General features: G+C 37.3%; 1 protein-coding gene across 1 annotated transcript in view; it reads left to right on the top strand.

Annotated features, from left to right (window-relative positions):
- Positions 1-24,019, top strand: part of MMP19 (matrix metallopeptidase 19) — a 44,078-nt gene extending 20,059 nt beyond the window's left edge. Inside the window, 16 exon segments of the mRNA XM_053705508.1 lie at positions 3,561-3,605; positions 3,608-3,681; positions 3,683-3,718; positions 3,720-3,807; positions 10,033-10,121; positions 10,123-10,144; positions 13,986-14,011; positions 14,013-14,054; positions 14,056-14,158; positions 14,362-14,414; positions 14,416-14,445; positions 14,448-14,477; positions 23,546-23,570; positions 23,573-23,676; positions 23,678-23,752; positions 23,754-24,019. Coding sequence (XP_053561483.1) covers positions 3,561-3,605; positions 3,608-3,681; positions 3,683-3,718; positions 3,720-3,807; positions 10,033-10,121; positions 10,123-10,144; positions 13,986-14,011; positions 14,013-14,054; positions 14,056-14,158; positions 14,362-14,414; positions 14,416-14,445; positions 14,448-14,477; positions 23,546-23,570; positions 23,573-23,676; positions 23,678-23,752; positions 23,754-23,783 — 872 coding nt within the window. The 3' untranslated portion in view covers positions 23,784-24,019.
- Positions 24,020-24,272: the final 253 nt, after the last annotated feature.

Here is a 24,272-nt window from a genome sequence, read left to right as displayed (position 1 = left end):
ATTTTCCAGGTAAAAATGAGCAAACGGAAGAAGAAGAATTGTTTTGGTTCTTGTTTATCTCATTTAATCTGGTTTAGTGTACATATAATAGTTTTTATGAAATTATTGTCCCTTTAAGATATTATTATACGTCTATTTTGGTTTATATATGGATTTAACTTGTGAACAAATATGATTCCTTTATTACTTATGGTTATCTGTCTTTCTTTATTGAATGGTTTATTACCATGAAATATCTTGTGGCTTTATATTTACTTATATGCATCACTTCTGCAGTTTTTCATTTCCATCAATACCTAAGGTGAAATATTTTTAATAGTTTTCATGATTCAAGAAAATACCAGCTTTCATTGCAGACTGTAATTATATCACTTAAAGGGACATTAAACCCAATTTGTTTTATTTCATGATTCAGATAAAGGATACCGTTTTAAACAACTTTCTTATTTACTTCCATTACCAAATGTGCTTGTCTCTCTTGGTATTCTTTGTTGAAAGAGCAGTATTGCACTACTAGGAGCTAGTTGAACACTTTAGGTCAGCCAAGGAAAAGAGACATTTATGTGGAGCAACCAATTAATAGCTAGCTCTCAGTAGTGCAATGCTGCTCCTAAGTCTACCTAGGTATAGTTTTCAGCAAAGGATACAAACAGAACAAAGCATATTAGATGATAGAAGTAAATTAGAAAGTTAAAAGTATCTTAGGGCTCCATGTATGAAGGAGCGAGCGGACAAGCTTCTTAACTCGAGTAGTTGTCTACTCGCCTTTGCAACATACGAGCAGCAGACAAACAGGATCCGCTGCCCGTATGTATCATTACACGCTCAAGTGAGCGTGTAATGCCGACCCCTTCTCTCGCGTGACTAATCGTTTGAGAGAAGGGAATTTTCAATCACCCAAGAATGAGCAAGCTCTTTTTTCCCTCGCCACCTCAGAAGTGGCGTATGGTGTAAGAAGCAGCGGTCTAAAGACCACTGCTTCTTACATTGCGTGAAGCAGGCTCTTATATGCAAACCTGCCCCACAAGGGCTCCGGAGCAGCTTTCGCTGCTTAGTACATGGAGCCCTTAATCGTGAAAGAAAAAATGTTGTGTTTCTTACATCCAACAGTAAGGATTCTACTCAATAGACATATTATAGTAAGGATTCCACCAAATTTGTGGAAAACTATTTTCTGAAACTAAAAAACTAAGAACCTTGTAATTATATACCATTTTATATGTAAGATCAATAAGTATATATTGTAAATATCTAGAATGACACATGCCAACCAACTGTGTATCAAACAGAACTATGTTTTGCATATGATACACATAATAACTATAGACCCATGGGTTATGGTCTCGGATTTGTAGAAAACCATTTTTTGAAACTAAAAAACATGTAATTATGTGTGACCCTATACATAAGATCAATATACATGTATTACAAATATTTAGAATGACACATGCCAACCAATTATGCGCTAAACATAATTAGATTGGTAAGGTTTGTATATGACATGCACAAGAACTATAGAATCTTGTATTATAGTCTTGACCAATCAATCCCTTATTATAACAATATAGGATAAAGACCTGGATACTGCTCTCAACTTCCGGTTTTAGGTAATGATACCGGAAGGGATTTGGCCAAACAATACTTCCCATTTTTAGAATAATCAACACACACTTGACACCTATAGGATAGGTAGCAAGATTATACCGATTTAAATCAGGTGGGCAGATTGCACCACGTAAGTAGATATAACGATAATTGAATACCAATATATAGACGGAACCGGAAACTCTCCCCTCTCACACTTCCGGTTGTAGGGAAACATACCGGAAGTCACATCATTCTGAGCACTTCCGGTCCTTAAGAATTACGGCACCCGGCAACATAATAAGATTAGGAACAGGCAATATAGAAACTCTAACGGGAAACAATTATACATTCCCCCACTAAATAATAAAAAACAGTATCGAGAAAAAATGGCCAAAAAATGAAAAAAACAACAAAAAAACGGAATGAACATCCGGTAAGACATGTAACCACTTCCGGTTCAACACTTCCGGTTTTAACGTTTTTGGCGCAAAATTTTGGCGCCACCAACATAGAGATGATTGGTCAAGTAAGGGTTTATAAGCTTGAGCTCACCAACACCATCTATTAGTCTTGAGAAAGGCCTCCTTGGCAGGCCGAAACGCGTTGACAAAATAGATGGTGAGTTATATTCCTATTAATTCTAAAATACCTAAACAGTATCACACTATGTCAGTATTTTTTTCCTTATAGGTCTTGAGGAATTTCCAGAGTATCATTATTTTTAATTTTTTTGTTTTTACTTTTTCATCATTTTTTCACCTTTCAATTCATCATTTTTTCTACACGATCACACTTTCACACAATTTTCATATTTTTATATTTTTATATTTTTTATACTTTTCATATTTTCACATTTGGATCTTCAATACATTTTTAGGACTTCCATATATATTTTTAGGATTCCAAACTAAGGATCTTCAAAGGATCATTTCATCATATGGACTGAATTTCAGGGACGTTTACACCTTCCAATATGATTTTATAGATCACACTAATCAATTTGTGCACACACTCGTTGTTCACAAGAGTCTTTCTTAACATTTTTACTTGTGTAAGGAAGTTTTTTTGAGATTTGCTTTATTTTTATATACACATATATTTTTTTGGATCACATTCGTATTTGTGTTTATTTTAAGTGCTCACCCAAATGCTTTTGTAAATCTCATTTGAGACCATTTTTATATATATTTTTTATGGAACTTTGTATATTTATTTCATCACGAAGTTCACTTATTTGTACATCACACCAACCACCCTTTTTCCAACTCATGTTATGTTAGATTGGCATTTCTGTACTTGCACCACAAATTACTGTGCAAATTACACTAGAGAGACCACTTATCAATACGACCTCACCATTACACTATATAAGTGAGGATTAGAAATATTCCACATTCAGACAGCCATATTTGTTTTTAGATTGTTTTAGGCCATACTAATTTAGGACTTTGGCCACATGGATCCATGTACCTAACTGTCTTTTTTATTCTGTGAAATTGTATTTAATTGTTTTAACTATATAACATTTGTTTTTACTGTGCGATATTTTATACGATTTTTGTGCTAATTGTAATAAATATTTTGTGTTATACACACCATACCCAACTTCTAGATTTGTTCTTATGATACACACACATAGAGACTTTTCTAAACACCCAGCATATGCTATACCAACCTAGGATCTAGCATCATTCATATTAGACCCTGCCTATTTTTGGCGCTCCTTTCTATTTACTCTTTATTTCTTACATGTTTCACATGTTGTTTTTTACTTTACTACCCTTTGTGATGGTATAACAAAAAAGAACAGAAAAAGCAATGCTAAATGCTATGTTTATATAGTTTTTATAGACTGAATAACATTCTACACACTCATGAATAATAACGTGATTTTTATCCTCAATAGGATTAATGAGATATTAATGCAGGTCAGATACAGTGCTATACTCTTCATTGCGCATTTGCTTTTACAGGGAAGGTGCTTGCTCATGCTGACATTCCAGAAGAGGGCACAGTTCATTTGATGAAGATGAAACCTGGACTGAAGGGTCATATAATGGCGTGAACTTGCGTATCATTGCAGCTCATGAGCTGGGGACATGCCTTGGGCCTTGGACACTCACGATATACCCAATGCATTAATGGCACCAGTCTATGCTGGCTACAAACTCAACTTTCGCCTGCATGATGATGATGTGAGAGGGATCCAAGCCTTGTATGGTAAGTGACCTGAGACATTCTAAGTGACAGCTGTATGTTTTTTCTAGATTTTATGAGTAAGTAAAGTGGCAGTTAAAGGCAGACCATAAGAGAACTGCTGCAACAAATCCAGTAACTTATTGATGCAAGATATTATCAAAAGGTTTCACAGCAATTCATAGACAGAATACACTTCTAACTTTGAGTGTTCATATTACATGTAATGTGAGGCAGTTTCTATGAAACAACAGAACTCTCTAAGGACAGGAAAACAGGGTGGATCTCTAGCTTACCTAGGTAAAGATTACTAAGGTGCCTATGGGTTTACACGCATCTATCCCCATTAGCATCACAAACAGTATATACACTCACTACAAGTGTATCCTTGCTTGGGTGATCATACCTTTTACAGTGTAGTCTCAGATTATCTATACTGTCCAGCCAAGTTTGCAGACAGCTTTAGGCATAGTGATGGGTCATAGATATCAACACTAGATTTCTTGTTCTCCCTAGTTCCATTGAAGCATTTTAGGAAGCGGGTTCCTTTATCTAATCTGTAATCTGGTCTTGTTTTGTAAGAAATATTTTAACAAATTACTGATCTTCTTCATTGTAATATTCAGAAAATTATTCCGTAGACATGTAATTATTAATGCATAAACCTCTTTATTAACACAAATTTCTACACCAAAGTAAGGAGACTGATATTTTACAAACTTTATTTGCTGGATTTCCATTCTATTTACTAAGAATATAGACATGGGTGAGTATTAGAGAGCTGCTGTATTGAGTGATAATTAAATTGTAGAAGCTTGAGAGACTTTCCCAGATTTAGTCAATCTAGGAGAGTAAATATGTACTAGTAGTCATATTCCTTAAAGGACCTCTCTACTGGCAAAGTAGATTGCCAGTAGTCTACTCTTTAAAATGAGAAACAAATAATGGAAACTGTATTATGGCAGTGTAAACAGCTATCGGCTATAATATCCCAGGAAATTTGACGTATACCAATAAAAGGCTAGATTACAAGTGAGGCTCTATCTTATTGTGTGAAAAATAGCCCCCTTTACAGGCGCATGTTAAATAACCAGCTATTACAAGTGACTGGTTAATACAACCGCAAGCTCAAGTTTTCACTTTGCACTAATTGCTCCCAAAATAAAGAGGACGGTACAGTAACATAAAATAAAAATATCAGAATTTTTACTTTTTTTTTTAAATTACTGCACAAACCAGTTATAGGGGTTAAAGTGAGGGGATGGGGGAGTTAGAAAAAAAAATGGCACCTAAAGTGCCTTTACATGGGAATCAACGGGGGACTGTGTTTCCTCCAAAAATATATATGTATATGCTTATATACATATATATGTTTATATGTGTGTATACACATATAAACACATAAATATATATATATATATATTATATATGTATATCTTCATATACATATATATATATTTATTGCTGTGCGAGTTGCCCCCTCGACTGCGAGAGATGTTTGTATGTGGCTGTCGGCATAAAAAGGAGGCTCCCATTAAAGCCTATGGAAGCACACTCCCGTGAACGGTTGGCTTCCAGCAATGCGAACGCCAACGCTGGTATTGCCAAGTTAAGCACACACATAGGGGGGGTAGTTATCAAGCCGTCAACCTCAAATACGCTGCGTATTCCGCAGCGTATTTGTGGTGAGGCTGATACGCCTTAGTTATCAAAGGCTCGAGACCGGCAAAAGTAGAATTTTGTGACGTCAGCTTCGATCCGCCGGACTCAGTCCGACACAGATCGATTCTTACGTCACTCCAGATGTTCCGCACACAAGTGCGGCACATTCTCACTACTTTTGCTAGCTATCAAAAAAACTAGCAGGTACGCTCGGCACTTTTACGGCCCAGCGTACCTGGTTTTCAAATCGCCAGCCTGGAGGCGGCGGATCCCATAGGAATCAATGGGAGTCTGACCATAGCGAAAGTACAAGTTCGCTGCTGACAGACATCCCATTGATTTCTATGGGAGCTGTCTACACCTAACACCCTAACATGTACCCCGAGTCTAAACACCACTAATCTGACCCCCCCTACACCGCCGCAACTAAATAAAGTTATTACCCCCCTAAACCGCCGCTCCCGGAGCCCACCGCAAGCTACTCTATACATATTAACCCCTAAACCGCCGCTCCCGGAGCCCACCGCAACTATAATAAATGTATTAACCCCTAACCCGCCGCTCCCTGAACCCGCCGCAACCTATATTAAATGTATTAACCCCTATCCTGCCCCCCCCTACACCGTCGCCACCTATAATACATTTATTAACCCCTAATCTGCCCCCCCTACACCGTCGCCACCTATAATAAATTTATTAACCCCTATCCTGCCCCCCCACTACGCCGCCGCCACTGTAATAAAATGATTAACCCCTAAACCTAACCCTAACCCTAACGCCCCCTAACTTAAATATTAATTAAATAAATCTAAATAAATTAACTCTTATTAACTAAATGAATCCTATTTAAAACTAAATACTTACCTTTAAAATAAACCCTAATATAGCTACAATATAAATAATAATTATATTCTAGCTATCTTAGGATTTATTTTTATTTTACAGGTACCTTTCAATTTATTTTAACCATGTACAATAGCTATTAAATAGTTATTAACTATTTAATAGCTTACCTAGCTAAAATAAAGAGAAATGTACCTGTGAAATAAATCCTAACCTAAGTTACAATTACACCTAACACTACACTATACTTTAATAAATTATTCCTATTTAAAAATAAATACTTACCTGTAAAATAAACCCTAAGATAGCTACAATGTAATTAATAATTATATTCTAGCTAACTTAGGATTTATATTTATTTTACAGGTAACTTTGTATTTATTTTAGCTAGTTAGAATAGTTATTAAATAGTTATTAACTATTTAATAACTACCTAGCTAAAAGAAATAGAAAATTACCTGTAAAATAAATCCTAACTTAAGTTACAATTAAACCTAATACTACACTATCATTAAATTAACTAAATAAACTACCTACAAAGAACTACAATGAAATACAATTACATAAACTAACTAAAGTACAAAAAATAAAAAAAGCTAAGTTACAAAAAAAAAAAAATTAAGTTACAAACATGTTAAAAATATTACAACAATTTAAGCTACTTACACCTAATCTAAGCCCCCTAATAAAATAACAAACCCCCCCAAAATAAAAAAAATCCCTACCCCTATTCTAAATTACATAAATTTCAAAGCTCTTTTACCTTACCCAGCCCTTAAAAGGGCCATTTGTGGGGCATGCCCCAAAAAGTTCAGCTCTTTTGCCTGTAAAAGAAAAATACAACCCCCCCCCAACATTAAAACCCACCACCCACATACCCCTAATCTAACCCAAACCCCCCTTACAAAAACCTAACACTAATCCCTTGAAGATCATCCTACCTTGAGTCGTCTTCACTCAGCCGAGCCACCGATGGAACTGAAGAGGACATCCGGAGCGGAAGAAGTTAATCCTCCAAGCGGCGCTGAAGAAATCTTCCATCCGATGAAGTCATCATCCAGGGCGGCGCTGAAGAAGTCTTCGATCCGGCCGATGTCATCTTCAAAGAGGCGCTGAAGAGGTCTTCTATCCGGGCGAAGTCATCTTCCAAGCCGGGTCTTCAATCTTCCTTCCGCCGACGCGGAACCACCTTCTTCACCGATGGACTACGATGAATGACGGCTCCTTTAAGGGACGTCATCCAAGATGGCGTCCCCTCAATTCCGATTGGCTGATAGGATTCTATCAGCCAATCGGAATTAAGGTAGGAAAATCTGATTGGCTGATGGAATCAGCCAATCAGATTCAAGTTCAATCCGATTGGCTGATCCAATCAGCCAATCAGATTGAGCTCGCATTCTATTGGCTGATCGGAACAGCCAATAGAATGCGAGCTCAATCTGATTGGCTGATTCCATCAGCCAATCAGATTTTCCTACCTTAATTCCGATTGGCTGATAGAATCCTATCAGCCAATCGGAATTGAGGGGACGCCATCTTGGATGACGTCCCTTAAAGGAGCCGTCATTCGTCGTAGTCCGTCGGTTGAAGAAGGTGGTTCCGCGTCGGCGGAAGGAAGATTGAAGACCCGGCTTGGAAGATGACTTCGCCCCGGATAGAAGACCTCTTCAGCGCCTCTTTGAAGATGACATCGGCCGGATCGAAGACTTCTTCAGCGCCGCCTGGATGATGACTTCATCGGATGGAAGATTTCTTCAGCGCCGCTTGGAGGATTAACTTCTTCCGCTCCGGATGTCCTCTTCAGTTCCATCGGTGGCTCGGCTGAGTGAAGACGACTCAAGGTAGGATGATCTTCAGGGGATTAGTGTTAGGTTTTTGTAAGGGGGGTTTGGGTTAGATTAGGGGTATGTGGGTGGTGGGTTTTAATGTTGGGGGGGGGGTTGTATTTTTATTTTACAGGCAAAAGAGCTGAACTTTTTGGGGCATGCCCCCACAAATGGCCCTTTTAAGGGCTGGAAAGGTAAAAGAGCTTGGAAATTTATGTATTTAGAATAGGGTAGGGTTTTTTTTTTTTTTTTTGGGGGGGTTTGTTATTTATTAGGGGGCTTAGATTAGGTGTAAGTAGCTTAAAATTGTTGTAATATTTTTAACATGTTTGTAACTTAATTTTTTTTTTTTTGTAACTTAGCTTTTTTATTTTTTGTACTTTAGTTAGTTTATGTAATTGTATTTCATTGTAGTTCTTTGTAGGTAGTTTATTTAGTTAATTTAATGATAGTGTAGTATTAGGTTTAATTGTAACTTAAGTTAGGATTTATTTTACAGGTAATTTTCTATTTCTTTTAGCTAGGTAGTTATTAAATAGTTAATAACTATTTAATAACTATTCTAACTAGCTAAAATAAATACAAAGTTACCTGTAAAATAAATATAAATCCTAAGATAGCTAGAATATAATTATTAATTACATTGTAGCTATATTAGGGTTTATTTTACAGGTAAGTATTTATTTTTAAATAGGAATAATTTTATTAAAGTATAGTGTAGTGTTAGGTGTAATTGTAACTTAGGTTAGGATTTATTTCACAGGTACATTTCTCTTTATTTTAGCTAGGTAAGCTATTAAATAGTTAATAACTATTTAATAGTTATTGTACATGGTTAAAATAAATTGAAAGGTACCTGTAAAATAAAAATAAATCCTAAGATAGCTAGAATATAATTATTATTTATATTGTAGCTATATTAGGGTTTATTTTAAAGGTAAGTATTTAGTTTTAAATAGGATTCATTTAGTTAATAAGAGTTAATTTATTTAGATTTATTTAATTAATATTTAAGTTAGGGGGGCGTTATGGTTAGGGTTAGACTTAGGTTTAGGGGGTTAATCATTTTATTACAGTGGCGGCGGCGTAGTGGGGGGCAGGATAGGGGTTAATAAATTTATTATAGGTTGCGGCGGGTTCATGGAGCGGCGGTTTAGGGGTTAAACTATTTATTTAGTTGCGGAGAGGTGCGGGATCAGCAGGATAGGGGTTAATAATTTTATAATAGAGGGGCGACGGTATAGGGGGGCAGGATAGGGGTTACTAGGTATAATGTAGGTGGCAGCGGTGTCCGGGAGCGGCGGTTTAGGGGTTAAATACATTTATAAGACTTGCGGCGGGGTCTAGGAGCGGCGGTTTAGGGGTTAATACATTTATAAGACTTGCGGCGGGGGTCTAGGAGCGGCGGGTTTAGGGGTTAATACATTTATAAGACTTGCGGCGGGGTCTAGGAGCGGGCGGGTTTAGGGTTAGTAACTTTATTTAGTTGCGGGGGGGCCTCCGGGGGCGCCGGTATAGGGGTAAACAGTGTAGTTTAGTGTGAGTGCTTAGTGACAGGCTAGCAATATAGCTGGAAAAAGCCGAAGGGCAGCGAGATCGGATGAGTGATAACTGTCACAGTCCGCTGCTCATCGCCCCGCGGCTTTTTGACAGCTTTATTTGATAACTTAGCGAACGTATTCAAGGTCCGCGGCGGCGAAGGTAGGCGAGCTTAGGCGGACGTATTGGCCGGCGAAGCCAGAAAAGTAGACGGCTTGATAAGTAGCCCCCATATTGCTTAACTTCTGATACAAATGAAATAAAAAAGTTACTTCACTCTGCTCTTCACCATTGCAATATATGTTTTGGTGTATGACACTGTTAGATATTTACATCATAATGTATATGATTCTATTTTGCAGGTAAAAATGAGCAACAGAAGAAGAAGAAAACATTGTAACAACAGAGATGCCAACAATCTTCACAGAGCCAATTCCCACCAGTCCAATTCCTGATCCATGCAAGGACAAGCCTGGATGCCATCATATTAGGTAACCATAATCTAAGGAACATGCTAAATGTAGGTGTTGTGTAATACACTTGGAATATTATATATATTTCTTATTTAATTTAGCTTATATTTCATAATCAGTTATTTTAATTTATGAAGTGCCAAATATTTAGTTGCATTAAAAGTGATTAAAGTGTAATATCAACAAAATTACAATTAAATAGGACTATGCAAGGGTAGGAAGGGCCGGGCCCACCTAGAATCGGGGCTCGCATCTTCATGCGGACTTGGAGAGTGGACTTCTTGATCTGCTGTTTTCTCGACAGGAAGGTTGGGTCTTTCAAGAAGTTTTGGGGGAACCTGATCTCTGGGCAGAGGATAGAATTTTGTTTCTTAGATTGTTTGAAAAAAATTACAATTTATGTTTACCATTAGACTTTTTATCCTGACTCAAAAATGCTCCTTTACTTCGCAGTGACTGTGGCAATAATTTGTCTAGTCCCTGCCCAAACAGGACTTTACCCTTAAAGGGAAACAATAGGTAGCCTGTGTTTAGAGACTATGGGGTAGATGTATTAAGCAGCAGATGCTGCTTCTACCACCAAAGTTTCTGGCTCGCCAAAAATTTAAGTTAAGAAGCAGCGAGTCATAAGACTTAACTTGTCCGCACCTTTACCGATCGGGATGACTGACAGCCCCTACTAGTAGCTGATTGGCCGCGAATGTGCAGGGGTGCGGCATAGCACAAGCATTTCACAGGAAATGCTTGTAGCGAATGTTAAACGCTGTCGTCATTTAGCGAGTCAGGGCGGACATGATTCACTACATGAAAAAATCTACTCCCATGGCTTAGTTCCATTGAGGTGGTAAAGTTTGGAAAACTAGTGGTAATATAAAAAAATCTCTAAAGACTTTAATTGAGATAAAGGTTTTTATCACCCATTCCAAACTTTACCACCTAAATGAAACAAGCCCTATGGCTGTAAACCAAGACTTGAGCCATAAAGCTTGCCTTGCCAAAGCAGCAGTCCTTTGCATTAATGTGAATCATTTCCACTGCTGCATCACAAATAAAGCGGTTTGCAGTTCTTAGGAGCTTTAAGCACTCCTGGATCTCTTCAAGAGTAATTTCCCCAGAAATTAGTTCTGAAAGGTTGTCCACAACCAGAGCGCGCAGTAGCAGCAGCTGCATAGGCAACACTGATACAAGCCTAAACAAAAATCTGCAAGCTGGAAGGACCGTCTGTGAAAACCTTTAAGTTTTCTATCCATTAAAAAGGCATGCTATCCTACAATGAATTACAGCCTGCCTGGCAAGTGTGGATACAGCTGGATCCACCGTTAGGAATAGTTTCCCCATACCTATATATTTTCAGAAGGAGGAAGAAACATAGGGGCTGATTTATTAAAGTGCGAGGCGGACATGATACGATGTATCGCTGTCAGCATTATTATTGCACAAGCAGTTCTTGTGAACTGCTTGTGCAATTCTGCCCCCTGCAGATTCTTGGCTAATCGGCCCGCTAGGCAAGGGGTGTCAATCAGCCGGATTGTATAGGATCGGGCGGATTGTAACACCGCAGCCTCAGATGCAGCAGACAAGTTATGGAGCAGCGGTCCTTGTTAAATCTACCCCCCATAATCTTAAACTTGGTCACTCACTAGAAAAATAGATAACTGTTGGAGGGCTGCTTAAAAAATTACAATTTTTAAAAGACTACTTATATGTAGCAGTAAAATCATCTACTTTCTGCTGAATCTCTTGTGTTAGATCATTAATATGCTGATATGCTCTGAAGTTTTGATGGGGGCGCATATTTAACAGAATAGAAATATTAATAGTTAACCATGTACAATACATAAAAGCTCAAGAATATGTTTAACATACATACAATGTTCTAAAATCATTAAGTCCCAAAATGAGTTGGATGCACTCTTAAGTGTAGAGAAGTTTTCACAAAAATAGACTATCATGGTTGGGCTGCCTCCTCTCACCAGACTAGTCCGGATAAGCTGCAGAGTGTAGTATAAAAAGGAACAAAGGGACGCCTCATGTGTAGAATCACCAAACATATGTGTGGGCTTGATGAAATATGAGCCAAATGAATACTCCGATAATCCTGGAGCACCCTACTGTTACGCCCTACTGAAATCTATCAGCCTATCTCTACCAGCACATAGTGTGGCTTGTCCTAGTATGTGAGTACCCCCTTTGGCATTGATAATTTACTAGTTGTTATACTCTGGTTGATCTTACACATGTAGTGTTTTCTCTGTCTCATTTACTCACTGCAGCACAAAGGGAACTCCAGTTGTGGGTGAGCTGTTACACCCTATAATTCTACAGCCTGTACTACTAGCACATCAGGGTGGCTTCAGGAACATGTTAGTATTCATTTGGCTCATATTTCATCAAGCCCACACACGTTTGGTGATTCTACACATGAGGCGTCCCTTTGTTCCTTTTTATCTAAACTCTGCATCATTAATATGCTCAATCCTGCAATTAAAGGAAACATCCTCTCATGAGATTCAGAAAATCCATCCTCAGAAGTGGAATCTCCCCTTTTATTTTTCAATGGAACTGGGCAATTAAATCTGCATTTCACCTGGCAAGCTGTGGCATTTCCACACTGGAGGGGGAAATGACCTCCCAAATCAAGAATGATTATATCAGCACTTCAGAATTCACCTCACTCCATTTTGGAGGCAAAGATTTGACTTAGGGTTCAGGGAGAGTGGGAGGAATTTAAGTTTAGTATTTAGGGGTGTTTTTGCCTCCTCCTAGAGGACTGAGGGTATTGCCACATGTGTTGCTCTGCATGCTGTCCCTCCCTCAGGATTTACCATCAGCGCAAATGTCCTGGTTTCCAAAGTGAAATCAGGGCCTCTCCAGACTCCCCCATGTCCCGTCTCTTTCCACTGTCTTCACCTCAACAGACGGCCCAATGTAAATCCACAATTAAACCACCTTTGGTCACTGCTCTACCCCCAGAAGTTTCTCTCACACAATATCAACATCCAAGTCCCAGAAGGCGATGAGGGAGGTATGATGGCTACCAGGGTCAGTTTTCTATCTTTTGTGACAATTTTTTCCAAAACAAGTGTTCCTCTGCAGCGGTAGAAAGCTAAATTTTCTTGCCAGGCTCCTGGCAACACCAACAGAGCCGTTAATGTGAGCATAAATACTAAGTAAACATTCCGTGTTAGTTTTATATTAAATTATACAATTATTTACTTAACCTTTTCACATATTTAATTGCTATTTCTTAATATGAATGATAGAACATGCTGGGTACGGTATTTAGTATTGGTGTACAGAGGCCTGCAAAATCCCAGGTGCCCCTAAATATTTCTTTATAGTACACAAAATGTAAGAAACATAAGTAATGTATAACATTGCAGCCAAAGGAGCTTCTCTCAATGATGTGCTCTTAGTCAGGTTGCCTACTTTGCCTAACAACTACACTAAGGGGGCCGAATTATCAAGGGCCGAATGGCCCCTGATTCCCCTGTTTTCGTGCAAGCCTTCAGGCTCGCCAGAAACAGGAGTTAAGAAGCAGCGGTCTTAAGACCACTGCTCCTTAACTCATCACGTCGCCTTTGAGCGCAATCGATCGGGTTGATTGACAACCCCTCTGCGAATCTGCAGGGGGCGTCATTGCACAAGCAGTTCACCAGAACTGCTTGTGCAATGTTAAATGCTGACAACTTATGCTGTCGGCATTTATCGATGTCGGGGCGGGACATAATTCTCTTCATGTATTCTGTGGAACAAAGAGAAGGAAAGCCTGAGGATTAGCAAAGTTTTTTGTTGTACATGTTACAAGTGAGCTGCACATACACTTTTTCATTGTTTGTTTGTCTTTCATTAAACCTAGGACCTTATGGGAAGACCTATGCCTTTAAAGGGATATTATGTTTGGACAGTTACAGATTTTGGAATAAGCCCCCCTCATAAAAGATCCAAACCTGTGGAAAGGCCTTCCGGGGAACATAGATGCTGCCGTACACTCAGCCCGCACAAAAAGAACATATTTCTTTAAAGGTAAATGTCAAAATTAAGATGTTAAGTTTTAGAATAAAAATCTTTGGGCAAAAATGTTAAAACACTTTTGATGCCAGTGAATGTTACAGCATTTATACGTGTGATAACAACTAATGAGCTGTTAAACTTTATTCCAATAAATAATTCTTACTGATTTTTTATTTTTTTGTGTGTGTTCTATTTAATCCTAAGGGGACAAAGGTCTGGAGATTATACAGATTTTAAAATGAACTATGGATACCCTAAACAATTAATTAGAGTTCCCACCAAATCTTAATGCTGCTCTGTATTGGGGAAGGAAATTCAGAAGATCTTCTTGTTTAAGGTAGGAAAACTGAATATTTAGCAAACTAATAAAAAGTAGTATGCAATTAGAGCCAGTCATTTACTAGCACAAAAGGGCGATACTGCAAGAATATTACCATTAATAGAAGTTAAATGTATATTTGGAGGTCCAACTAGATAAACTATTGTAAACAAGAGATACAATAAGGTTGTAGCAAACATATCCACAATTATACCATGACACAAAACTCTGTAGAGTATAAGAGTATTTAAAAGTTCCATTTCATTCATACATAATAACCTTTATTTATTCAACTAGGAACACACACGCATTCAGTAGCAAAAGGCTAAAGTATTAAAAACACTTCAACTCGGTTAGATCCAAAGTGGATAGCTACTATAATGAGTATTAATAATAGTATCAAACAGCCCACAGTCACAATTTGTGTTACAATAAGCTAAGCCCTTACAATCCGAGGGCTGATTTAAATTTTAACCAATATAGTTAAGACTGGAGGCTGAGCGCGTAAATACTAGGATTATTTTTAGCACATATTTTATAACAAGAGTAAGCAAGTTAAAAGGACGACCAGGAGAGACAGAGCTGCTCCTGTCGGGACCCCTGATGCGCGTTTCACAAAGAACGCTTCCCTCAGACATCAGTACTGATATGATTCTGCAAGAGCATGAGGACAAAAAGGAAACCACATACAGAAAACAGCTTGTTGCACTACCACTTTATACAGGGAGCAGGTCACTTGAGTCCCAGCCAGCCTGTGAGCTGAGAGTACCAGTCTGCACTTATTGCACCATTGTTTTTTGGTGCCATCATAAAATGTGAGGTCATTTTCTTCTCTGAATTTCACATATATTGACTTTACAAGATTACATATGTGGACCTTTTTGTCCCTTGTGTCATTTCACCAGGCTTTCAGTAGAAGCAAAAGATACCCCGCCAAAGCCAGAATAAAACTTGATGGTTAATTGAGTCATTATTGAAAATGACTGCCTTATGTATATGAATACAGGCTGTTCCACTAACTATTAATATCAACTCATGATGTATGCAATTCACAATTTTATATAATTTTATAACTTTTTTTTAAATTTCCCAGAGCTTAATTTTAATCCATACATGGATTACTCTGAAGTTCCTAATTTAATTATATACAATTGTCATATAAACAATATTTTCATATTTAAAAAAAAAACAACAAAATAAACTATATTGTTATCTTTATTGTTATTTAAACCAGGAACCAATTGTGTATATTAACAAGTGGATGTGAACTGAGCATGGAGCTAAAATGTTAATGAAAATCTGCTGGAAATACAGTAATAATGCTGTTAGAATTATCTCAATGCAAAGTGAGAGTGTAAAGCCAAGGGGGACATCACAATACATGAGGGTTCTGTTGATTGAAATGACCACAGATTTGAAAAACCCTTCTGATAGATTGGAATACAGTAATTTGACTAGTTTTGTTAATATTTCAAACTGGATAAATGAAAAGCAATTTTAAAATATCACAAAAACTAAAATACCTGTAAAAGCTTAGGTTGAAATATTTTTTTTATTAAGTTTACAACACATTCAAAAGTAAATATAAACTGTAACATATATTAAATTGAATACAACAACTTCCAGGTTTGTTTTCAACTTTTCTTTGGTCCATATTTTACTATGCTTACTAAGCTTACATTCCTGCTTTTCAAATACAGAGAACGAAGAAAAATGATAATAGGAGTTAATTAGAAAGTTGCTTAAAATGGCTCTGAATCATGATATAAAAATGTGGGGCTTAGTGTCCCTTTAACTAGCAATTGGATGGTATGTTATTCGGGGGGGGGGGGGCGGCAAAATGTATCCTCGCCTGTGTGGTCAAAAAATCCTAGCACCGGCCCTGTCGATATGTAACCCGCTACTCTTCACATTTCTAGATAGGTGTTAAGTAATATTACTCTGGAGCATCCATTAAAAGCACACCTTGTTAAAAGACTCCTCTGTGTCTTGTATGTGAGCTGCAGATTTATACATTTGAAATGTCATCTTTAGTTTTATTCGGGATCTCCTGGCCACTCTGGCACTCCTACCTTCTAAATATTTAGCTATGCTAATTCTGATGGAGGTACCAAAGAATTCTAATAAAAGTATTTATGTGTGTATTGTATTTGGGAGTCTTCTCGTTTAGTCGTGCTTGAGAAGGAGTGAGTGAGATTCGTTCATCTAGGAGAGTGCTTAAGAAGTTTGATAGGTCATTCCACACCCTTTGTATTTGGTTGCATTCCAACCACGTGTATATATATATAATATATGTGCCTGTTGTGTCACATCCTCTGTAGCAATTTCCTAGAACCGCCCACAATCAAATGTGCTAATTTTAGCGGAGTCATATACCATCTAAAATTTCTTTTAACACTATTTTCTCTTAAGTCTGCAGTTAGTAGGCCTTTGCAAGAAATAAAAAAAGGTCTTGATCCAATCTGTTATATCTAATTCTCTGGCCAAAAATCTGTTTCCCAGTTGAGAATATTAGGCATCTTAGTTTTGGCTTTTGTTGATTGTATTTCTATGTAAAGCTGGGAGATAGCTTTTTTAGGTCTATGAGGGACACTACAGAGGCGTTCTAATACTGTTCTGGGTTTGAAGGATTCAATCTCTGAAATATATTCTCTAAGGGCAGACATGAGTTGTAAATATAGAAACCACTGTAAATGGTGGGGATCTATTTTCTGCTGTAATTGAGTAAAGGTTAAGGGTCTTGTATTGATTATGAGGTCAGCCACTCTGTAGAGGCCTTTATTTTCCCGCTAAGTGATAATTTGTCTGTTGTCTTTATGTATCAGGTATTTTAGAGTCATTATTAGAGAGATTTTAGTAATCAAATGTTCCTATCTCGTAGCTAATTCCCTTTGGTGTGTGGACGTTATTGAGATCGGGTTTTGATAAATGTATTCATGTCTGGTTCTGGCGTTGTTCCAGACTACATCTTCTGGTGAATCAAGTCTGTTAATTTGACCTTTAATTTTTGGTAAGATTGTATCGTCCTGTGTTCTACTAAACATAGAGTGTTGGGCTAGCCTAAGAGGCTAGATAATAGCCTAATAAGTTAGGGGCTCCCACTCCTCCTACGTTGTCTATGTCAAGTTAATATTTGATTGGGTATCCTTGCATGTTTACTGTCTCTTGGAAACTGTGGTATGTCTGATTGAAGGGAAGCTAGGGTCTTGTTGATTCATTTTAATTGGGAGGGCTCTAAATAATATAAGAGTCTAGGTAGAATGGCTCATTTTAATGGAGGACAATCGGCCGTACCATGAGAAGTTATAGGCTTTTACATTTGGCTAAGTCTGATCTGATCTGTTTATATAGTGGAGTATAATTGGCTTTATATAGTTTTTGTTGAGTGGAGTTGTCAATTTGATCCCCAAATATTTTATTTCTTCTTTCACCGAGTGAAAGTCAAATTTTGCTTTGATAAGTTTTGCCTTGTGGTTGGGTAAGGCTATTGGGAGGGCTTCACATTTATCAAGGTTTATTTTCTAGCCTGAGATTTCTGAGAAATGAAATTAGGGGTTTTGTGATAGTAAGCAAAACATAATCTGCAAAAAGAGTGTTTTTCGTGATGTATATTTCCTATTTGAAGCCCGGATATATTAGGAGAGTTTCTAATAACAGGATGCCAAAGGTTCAATGCAGAATCTGTTGGCGCTCTACAAATAACCAATAATAATAGAATAATAACAATAGCAAAGAGGAGGGGGAATAGAAGGCAGCCCTGTCTAGTTCCGTTTAAGATTGAGATTGATTGGTGACCTATAGCTCTGACTTGGGCGGTAGGTGTTGAGTATATGTTCCTGACAGCCGTCATGAATGGACCATTAAATCCTAGTCTGTGTAAATTGTGTTCATGTACTTTCAGTCCACCGTGTCAAAGGCCGTTTTGTGCATCCAAAGATAGAATCAGAGAAGGCACTCCCCCCTCTCCCTTAGATTGTCAATCACTGATATCATCCTACGGACGTTGTCTGGGGCCTCTCTGTCTTTTATAAATCCCACTTGATTTTGGGTTGATAATTGAGGGTAGAATATGTTTAAGGCATTTGGCAAACATTTTTAGTTACTATTTTTATATCCTGGTTTATGAGTGAAATTGGTCTATAGCTGGTTATCACTATTATTTTTAGCCTGGAGGTAAAATCTGTGGGAAGGTTTTTACCCTCTATATGTGGTTTGCAAATTGGACTAGGTGGGGGGTGAGTATTGTTTTGAATGCTTTATAATATTCACCTGAAAATCCGTCAGGGCTCGGAGCTTTACCAGGTTTTAGTTCTTTTATGTCTGTGTCGCTATTTCTGCTTGCATAATCTTTGCATTTCATTTTTTCCTTATCTTCTGTCATTATTGGTTTAGATTTGCTCTATCCAAAAAGGTCGAGTGTATTGAGTTGTCATTGTGTTAAATTTTCTTACCGTCATATAGTGCCAAAATTCGTCTACAATTTCTTGAGGATGAGAGGTGAGATGTCCCAGTAGATTTTTGTATAAATGGGTTGGAAAGGGCCCCTGATAACAATCTCGTATTTCTTGCTAAATATTTATCTGATTTATTTGCGTATATGAAATAGTAAGTTTTTAATCTCTGAGCTGTTTTAACAGTGTGCTTGTTAAGTTTTGTTTGTAGAGTTTGTCTTTTGTCTAGGAGTGTTATTAAAGTAGTTTTATATTTTGTTTTTTTTATGTTCCTTCTCTAAATTCTCTATTTCAGATTGTAGCTGTGAGGTGTATCCCATGAGTTTTTTCCTATGTAATCGGCCATTTTCTTTGATTAATAATCCCATAATCATTGATTTATGGGCCGCCCAGATGGACACTGGGTTGGTGGTAGTTTCCAAATCTATTTTCCAGTATTCTTTCATGTGGTTCAGTAAGTCATTTTTTGTGATTTTACAAAGAGGGATCATAAGTCCAAGATTTTACTCTGTTGGTTCCCCAAACAGAGTAAGTGTATCTGTATTTTAGAGTGATCCGACCACACACAGGTATATATTTTTAAGCGATTGAAGGGTAGGTTGGAGAATCTGGCTCGTGAAAATGTAGTCTATTTTGGTGTCGCAATTATGTGCGGCTGAGTAATAGGTTGTGTCTGTAGTGTTAACCATACATTGTAGACCATGCATCTTGCAGAGTATGTTGGGTTAAGGTATTAGTGATGGATTAGTCTATGGATCTATGTCTTTGTTTTTTGTGTTAAAAGGCTTGTTAATCTATATTAAATTTTCCCGCTAGTATGATCCTGGTCTTTGACAACCTGCTAGTAAATTTGAGATATGTCGAAAAAATGTGTCTTGTTTCTCATAGGTGCATAAAGATTACAGAGTAGGATATCATGCCTTGTATTTGCCCGTATACTAAAAGATAGCGACCCTCTTTTATCTGAGATTGTTTCTTTATGTACAAATTGGAGGGATGAATGGATAAAAATCGAAAATCCCCTTTTTTTAGTGTCAGTCGTGGAATAGTATTGAAGTGTATGTAGGGATCTGTGGTCTTAGGAAATGTGCTTCCTGGAGGTATAATATGTTTGCTCTAAGATTTTTTTAGTGGGTCATTTGCAGTTCGACTTTTAATGTCAGATTTTAGACCTCTCACATTATGCGAGATTAGATTAATTTCAAGAATAGACATGTCCTATTAGTGAAGTGTTGTTATGTTCTGTTTGTCCCATCCAACGTCCCCAAAACCATTTTTGTAGACGGTGTAATTAATTTTTGAGTGGATTCTAGCTTCCCCATCTTAATGTGCATCTTTTAAGGATTCAGCTTTAACCTATACATTTATTTGGATAGATTGGTGTCCTGCATTTGTGTTCTGTTCATCTTAATATAGGTGAAACATGGCTTTTAGTGTACAATGACAAAGAAGTAAATAAAACATTTTACAAAAAAACATTAATAACAGTAAAACAACAATAAAAACTAAACAATCTATATATAATCTATATATAATATATATATATATATATAATGTAGAGAGAAAAAAAACACAAGTAAATAACATTTGTGCAATAAGATACATTGTATTTATTATCTGTCTTATTACAAAGGAGGCCTGTTCAATATGAAACTTGTGTAACATTATCTTAGCGATAGCTTAAAAAATCAAAAAGATTTTAGAGGATATTAGCCCCCAAAGTTACAATTACCTCCTTTCCTCTCCAGGCTCTTCTGATCAGGTCTTAAAGGTTCGCAGACATGCTGTCCAATCACAGCACTCCCAATCACGTTATTGAACTAAATGTAGGCTCGCTCCCGCTACAAGACCAGAGCGGGAGCGGAGCTACATTTAGTTCAATAGCGCGATCAGGTGCACTGTGATTAGACAGCGTGACCGCGAACTGCTTTTGAAAGGAAGACCTGATCAGAAGAGCCTGGGAGAGAAAAGGAGGTAAGTATAACTTTGAGGGCTAAAATCTCTAAAATCTGTGATTTTTAAAGCTGCACTATGTGCTGAATTATGTAATTTTACGGCTAGAATACAAGTGTTGCGGGTACGGCTTTTAACGCTGAAAAATGTCAATTCAGAGAAGTCTTCATTCCAGGCGGCAATATCTTCATCCATTCCACGGGGGGGGGCGTCTTTTATCTTCATTTCCGGCAGCGCGGAGTGAAGCCATCCTGGAAGCCGATCCCATCCTGTGCGGTCACCGCCGTACACTGAAGTTGAAGACGTTTCATAATGGTCTACCTTGCATTCCTATTGGCTGATTTGATTCTTCAAATTCAAAACAGCCAATAGGATGAGAACTACTGAAATCCTATTGGCTGATTTGAATTTGAAGAATCAAATCAGCCATTAGGAATGCATGGTGACCGTATGAAGAGGACGCTCCGCGCAGGATGGGATTAGCTTCCAGGATGTCTCCACTCTGCGCCGCGGGGATAGAGATAGAAGACGCTCCCGGGATGGATGAAGATTTTGCCGCCTGGATAAAGACTTCTCGCAGCCTGGATGGAGATGGATGCCCAGACTTCAGGAACTGTGAGTAGATATTCTGGGTTACTGTTAGGTTTTGTTGTTGTTGTTTTTTTTTAATTTTTGGGGTGGGTTTTTTTTTAGATTAGGGCTTAGGTCTTTTTTGGGGGTGTTTTTTTTGTAGATAAGGGCTTTGGGCTTTTGTAAAAGAGCTGAATGCCCGTTTAAGGGCAGTGAAAAAGAGCTGAATGCCCATATAAATGCCCATTTATGGGCAATGGGTAGCTTAGTTTTTTTTTTAGAGTTAGGTTTTTTATTTTGGGGGGATGGTTGGGTGGTGGGATTTTGATGTTGTGGGGGCTTTTAAGGGCTATTGGTAGTTTATTGTAGAATAGGGGGTGGTTTTTTATTTTGGGGGCTTCTTTATTTTTATAGGCTATTAGATTTGGTGTAATTTGTTTTTATTTTTGATCATTTCGTTTATTATTTTTTGTAAGCTTAGTGTTTTTTTTTATTTTTCATAATTTAGTGTTATTATTTTTTGTCATTTTAAATTTTATAATTTTGTATGTTAGTGTTAGTTTTTTTTAAATTTGTAATTTATATATTTTTAATTGGTACTATTTTTTTATTTTATTAGAATAGTGATGTTAGGTTAATCTAGTTTAATGTTAGGTTTATTTTTATTTCACAGGTAAGTTTTTATTTATTTTAAGATAGTTATATTGTAATTTAATTTTAAGTTAGGGGGTATTAGGTTTAGGGGTTAATAGTTTAATTTAGTGTTTTTCGATGTAGGGAGGCTGGCAGTTTAGGGGTTAATAGGTTTATTTAGTGGCAACGATGTGGGAGGCCAGAGGTTTAGGGGTTAATAGCATTATTATAGTGTTGGCGATGTAAGGGGAGCGGCGGATTAGGGGGTAATAGCTTATTATAGTGGCAGCGATCTCGGGGAGCAGCGGAATAGGGGTTAATAACTTTATTTAGGGTGTTGGTGATGTCGGGAGCAGCAGATTAGGGTTAATACTTTTATTTAGGTGGCAGCGATGTTGAGCGGTCGGGCCGGATTAGGGGTGGGGTTAGACATTGGGGTTGATGTTAGGGGGCCTAGGTTTAAACTTATCTTTTTTTCCTCCCATGAGACATCAATGGGGTTGCGTTACAGAGATTTTTCATTCCGGCACTTCTAGGTGTTTTTTTCTAACACTCTCTCCCTTTGAGGCTATGGGTGAAAGCGTGCACTAGCATTTCAAAGCACCGTTGGAGTTGTGTTGCGGATGCAGCGTAACGTCCCACCATTATCACACCACAGGAGGCTTTTTTAGTAACTCGTAATGGCAGCGCTATGGAGAGTGAAATAACACAATCTTTTTTGGCGTTAGTTTTGCACCCTGTTTAGCTCAAAACTCGTAATCTAGGTGATTATTTTTTAGTTTACTGTCCCTTTAAGGACTATCTATCTTAAATAAAAGCTGACTGAAAGTTAAAGTTTCACAGTACAAGGAAAATCACAATCTATCAGAAGAGCTATAAACAGGCATTTGAGGTGTTTTTAAATTAAAGAGTATTCTAGTTACAAAGACATTTTCAAGAACCCACGTTACTGTGTGCTTTTCCCATACCTTGTCTCAGTTTTAACTTTACTGATATTTTATATTGAGAGAATTTGTATAACAATATTCTAATCCACTAAACTGTACCTTTTTCTAGGAAAGTTTATAATCATTTTTGAGTTTCCCAACAACCTGACCTCTTGAAAGAAAAACATTTCTGTATTAAATCTAAATGGAAATATTTTAACTGACAGATTTATTTTAAATGCTACTGAAACACAAACTGGTGTCTAATATAATAATAATTAAAACTATAGCTTACTTAAAGCTGGTACAAAACTAAAATATGATCATCAGAAGTTATAACGTAATGAAGTGTATAAATAAATAAATCAAAATGATATGAAATTGTAGAATTATACACATGAATGATATAAGTGTTTAGGTAACAACACCTACATTCCAACAAATTAAGCTTTCGTGTCTGCTACTGAATGAAGTGAGTAGAATGTTTCTTCAAGGTTAAGGGGATTTCTTTTTTATGCATATAATCTATATAATTTATCTTTCTCTCTTTAAGGGGGACAGTTATTGGCAATGGGATGAGCTGGGTGGAGCAACTTATCATCTAAGAAAATCTCCAGCCTATTTACAGGAGTCCCAACTCAGCTTGATGCAGTTTTGACCTGGAAGAATGGGAAGATTTATTTCTGTTAAAGGGGACAAGTACTGGCGAGTGAACAAACAGCTGCGTGTGGAACGAGGGTATCCCCTTAGCAAGTCGGAAGCGTTGGATGCAGTGCCACCATTATGATTAACTGCTGTGAGAACTTATATTAATTAACTTCCAGACAGATATGGTTTGATGTCAAAATGACTAGAATGACCTAAGAAGCATAAAAAAAGCAATAGGAGCTTGGTTACCTTTCAGAAGTGGACTACAACATGATAACTTGGGAGGTTGCCTTTTAAGTTTTCCTTATACAGATATCTTATGTTGATGCTTGCAATCTTTGTAAGGCCAGGAGACTTCAATAAACAAATGATAAGGGTACTACTGCACTGAAATTAATTATTAGTATCAATTAGAGTTTGGGTCTGTAAAACCAACAAAACTATATTAAGCTGTGCCATAACATTAAAAATATATGAGCCTCTTAAACTATAGTTGGAGCATCAGCCATGTTTTCTTTGGATGTTTATCATTGTTCAAGCCAATCATTCTTTATATTCCTATATTTTATGGAAGGAAATAGAATGTAATTCATAGCCATATTAAATGGACATGATACCCAAATGGTATGAAG

The sequence above is a fragment of the Bombina bombina genome, chromosome 3, assembly GCF_027579735.1.
Source record: "Bombina bombina isolate aBomBom1 chromosome 3, aBomBom1.pri, whole genome shotgun sequence".
In the NCBI taxonomy this organism is placed as follows: domain Eukaryota; kingdom Metazoa; phylum Chordata; class Amphibia; order Anura; family Bombinatoridae; genus Bombina; species Bombina bombina.
This window is presented reverse-complemented; position numbering and strand designations above follow the sequence as displayed.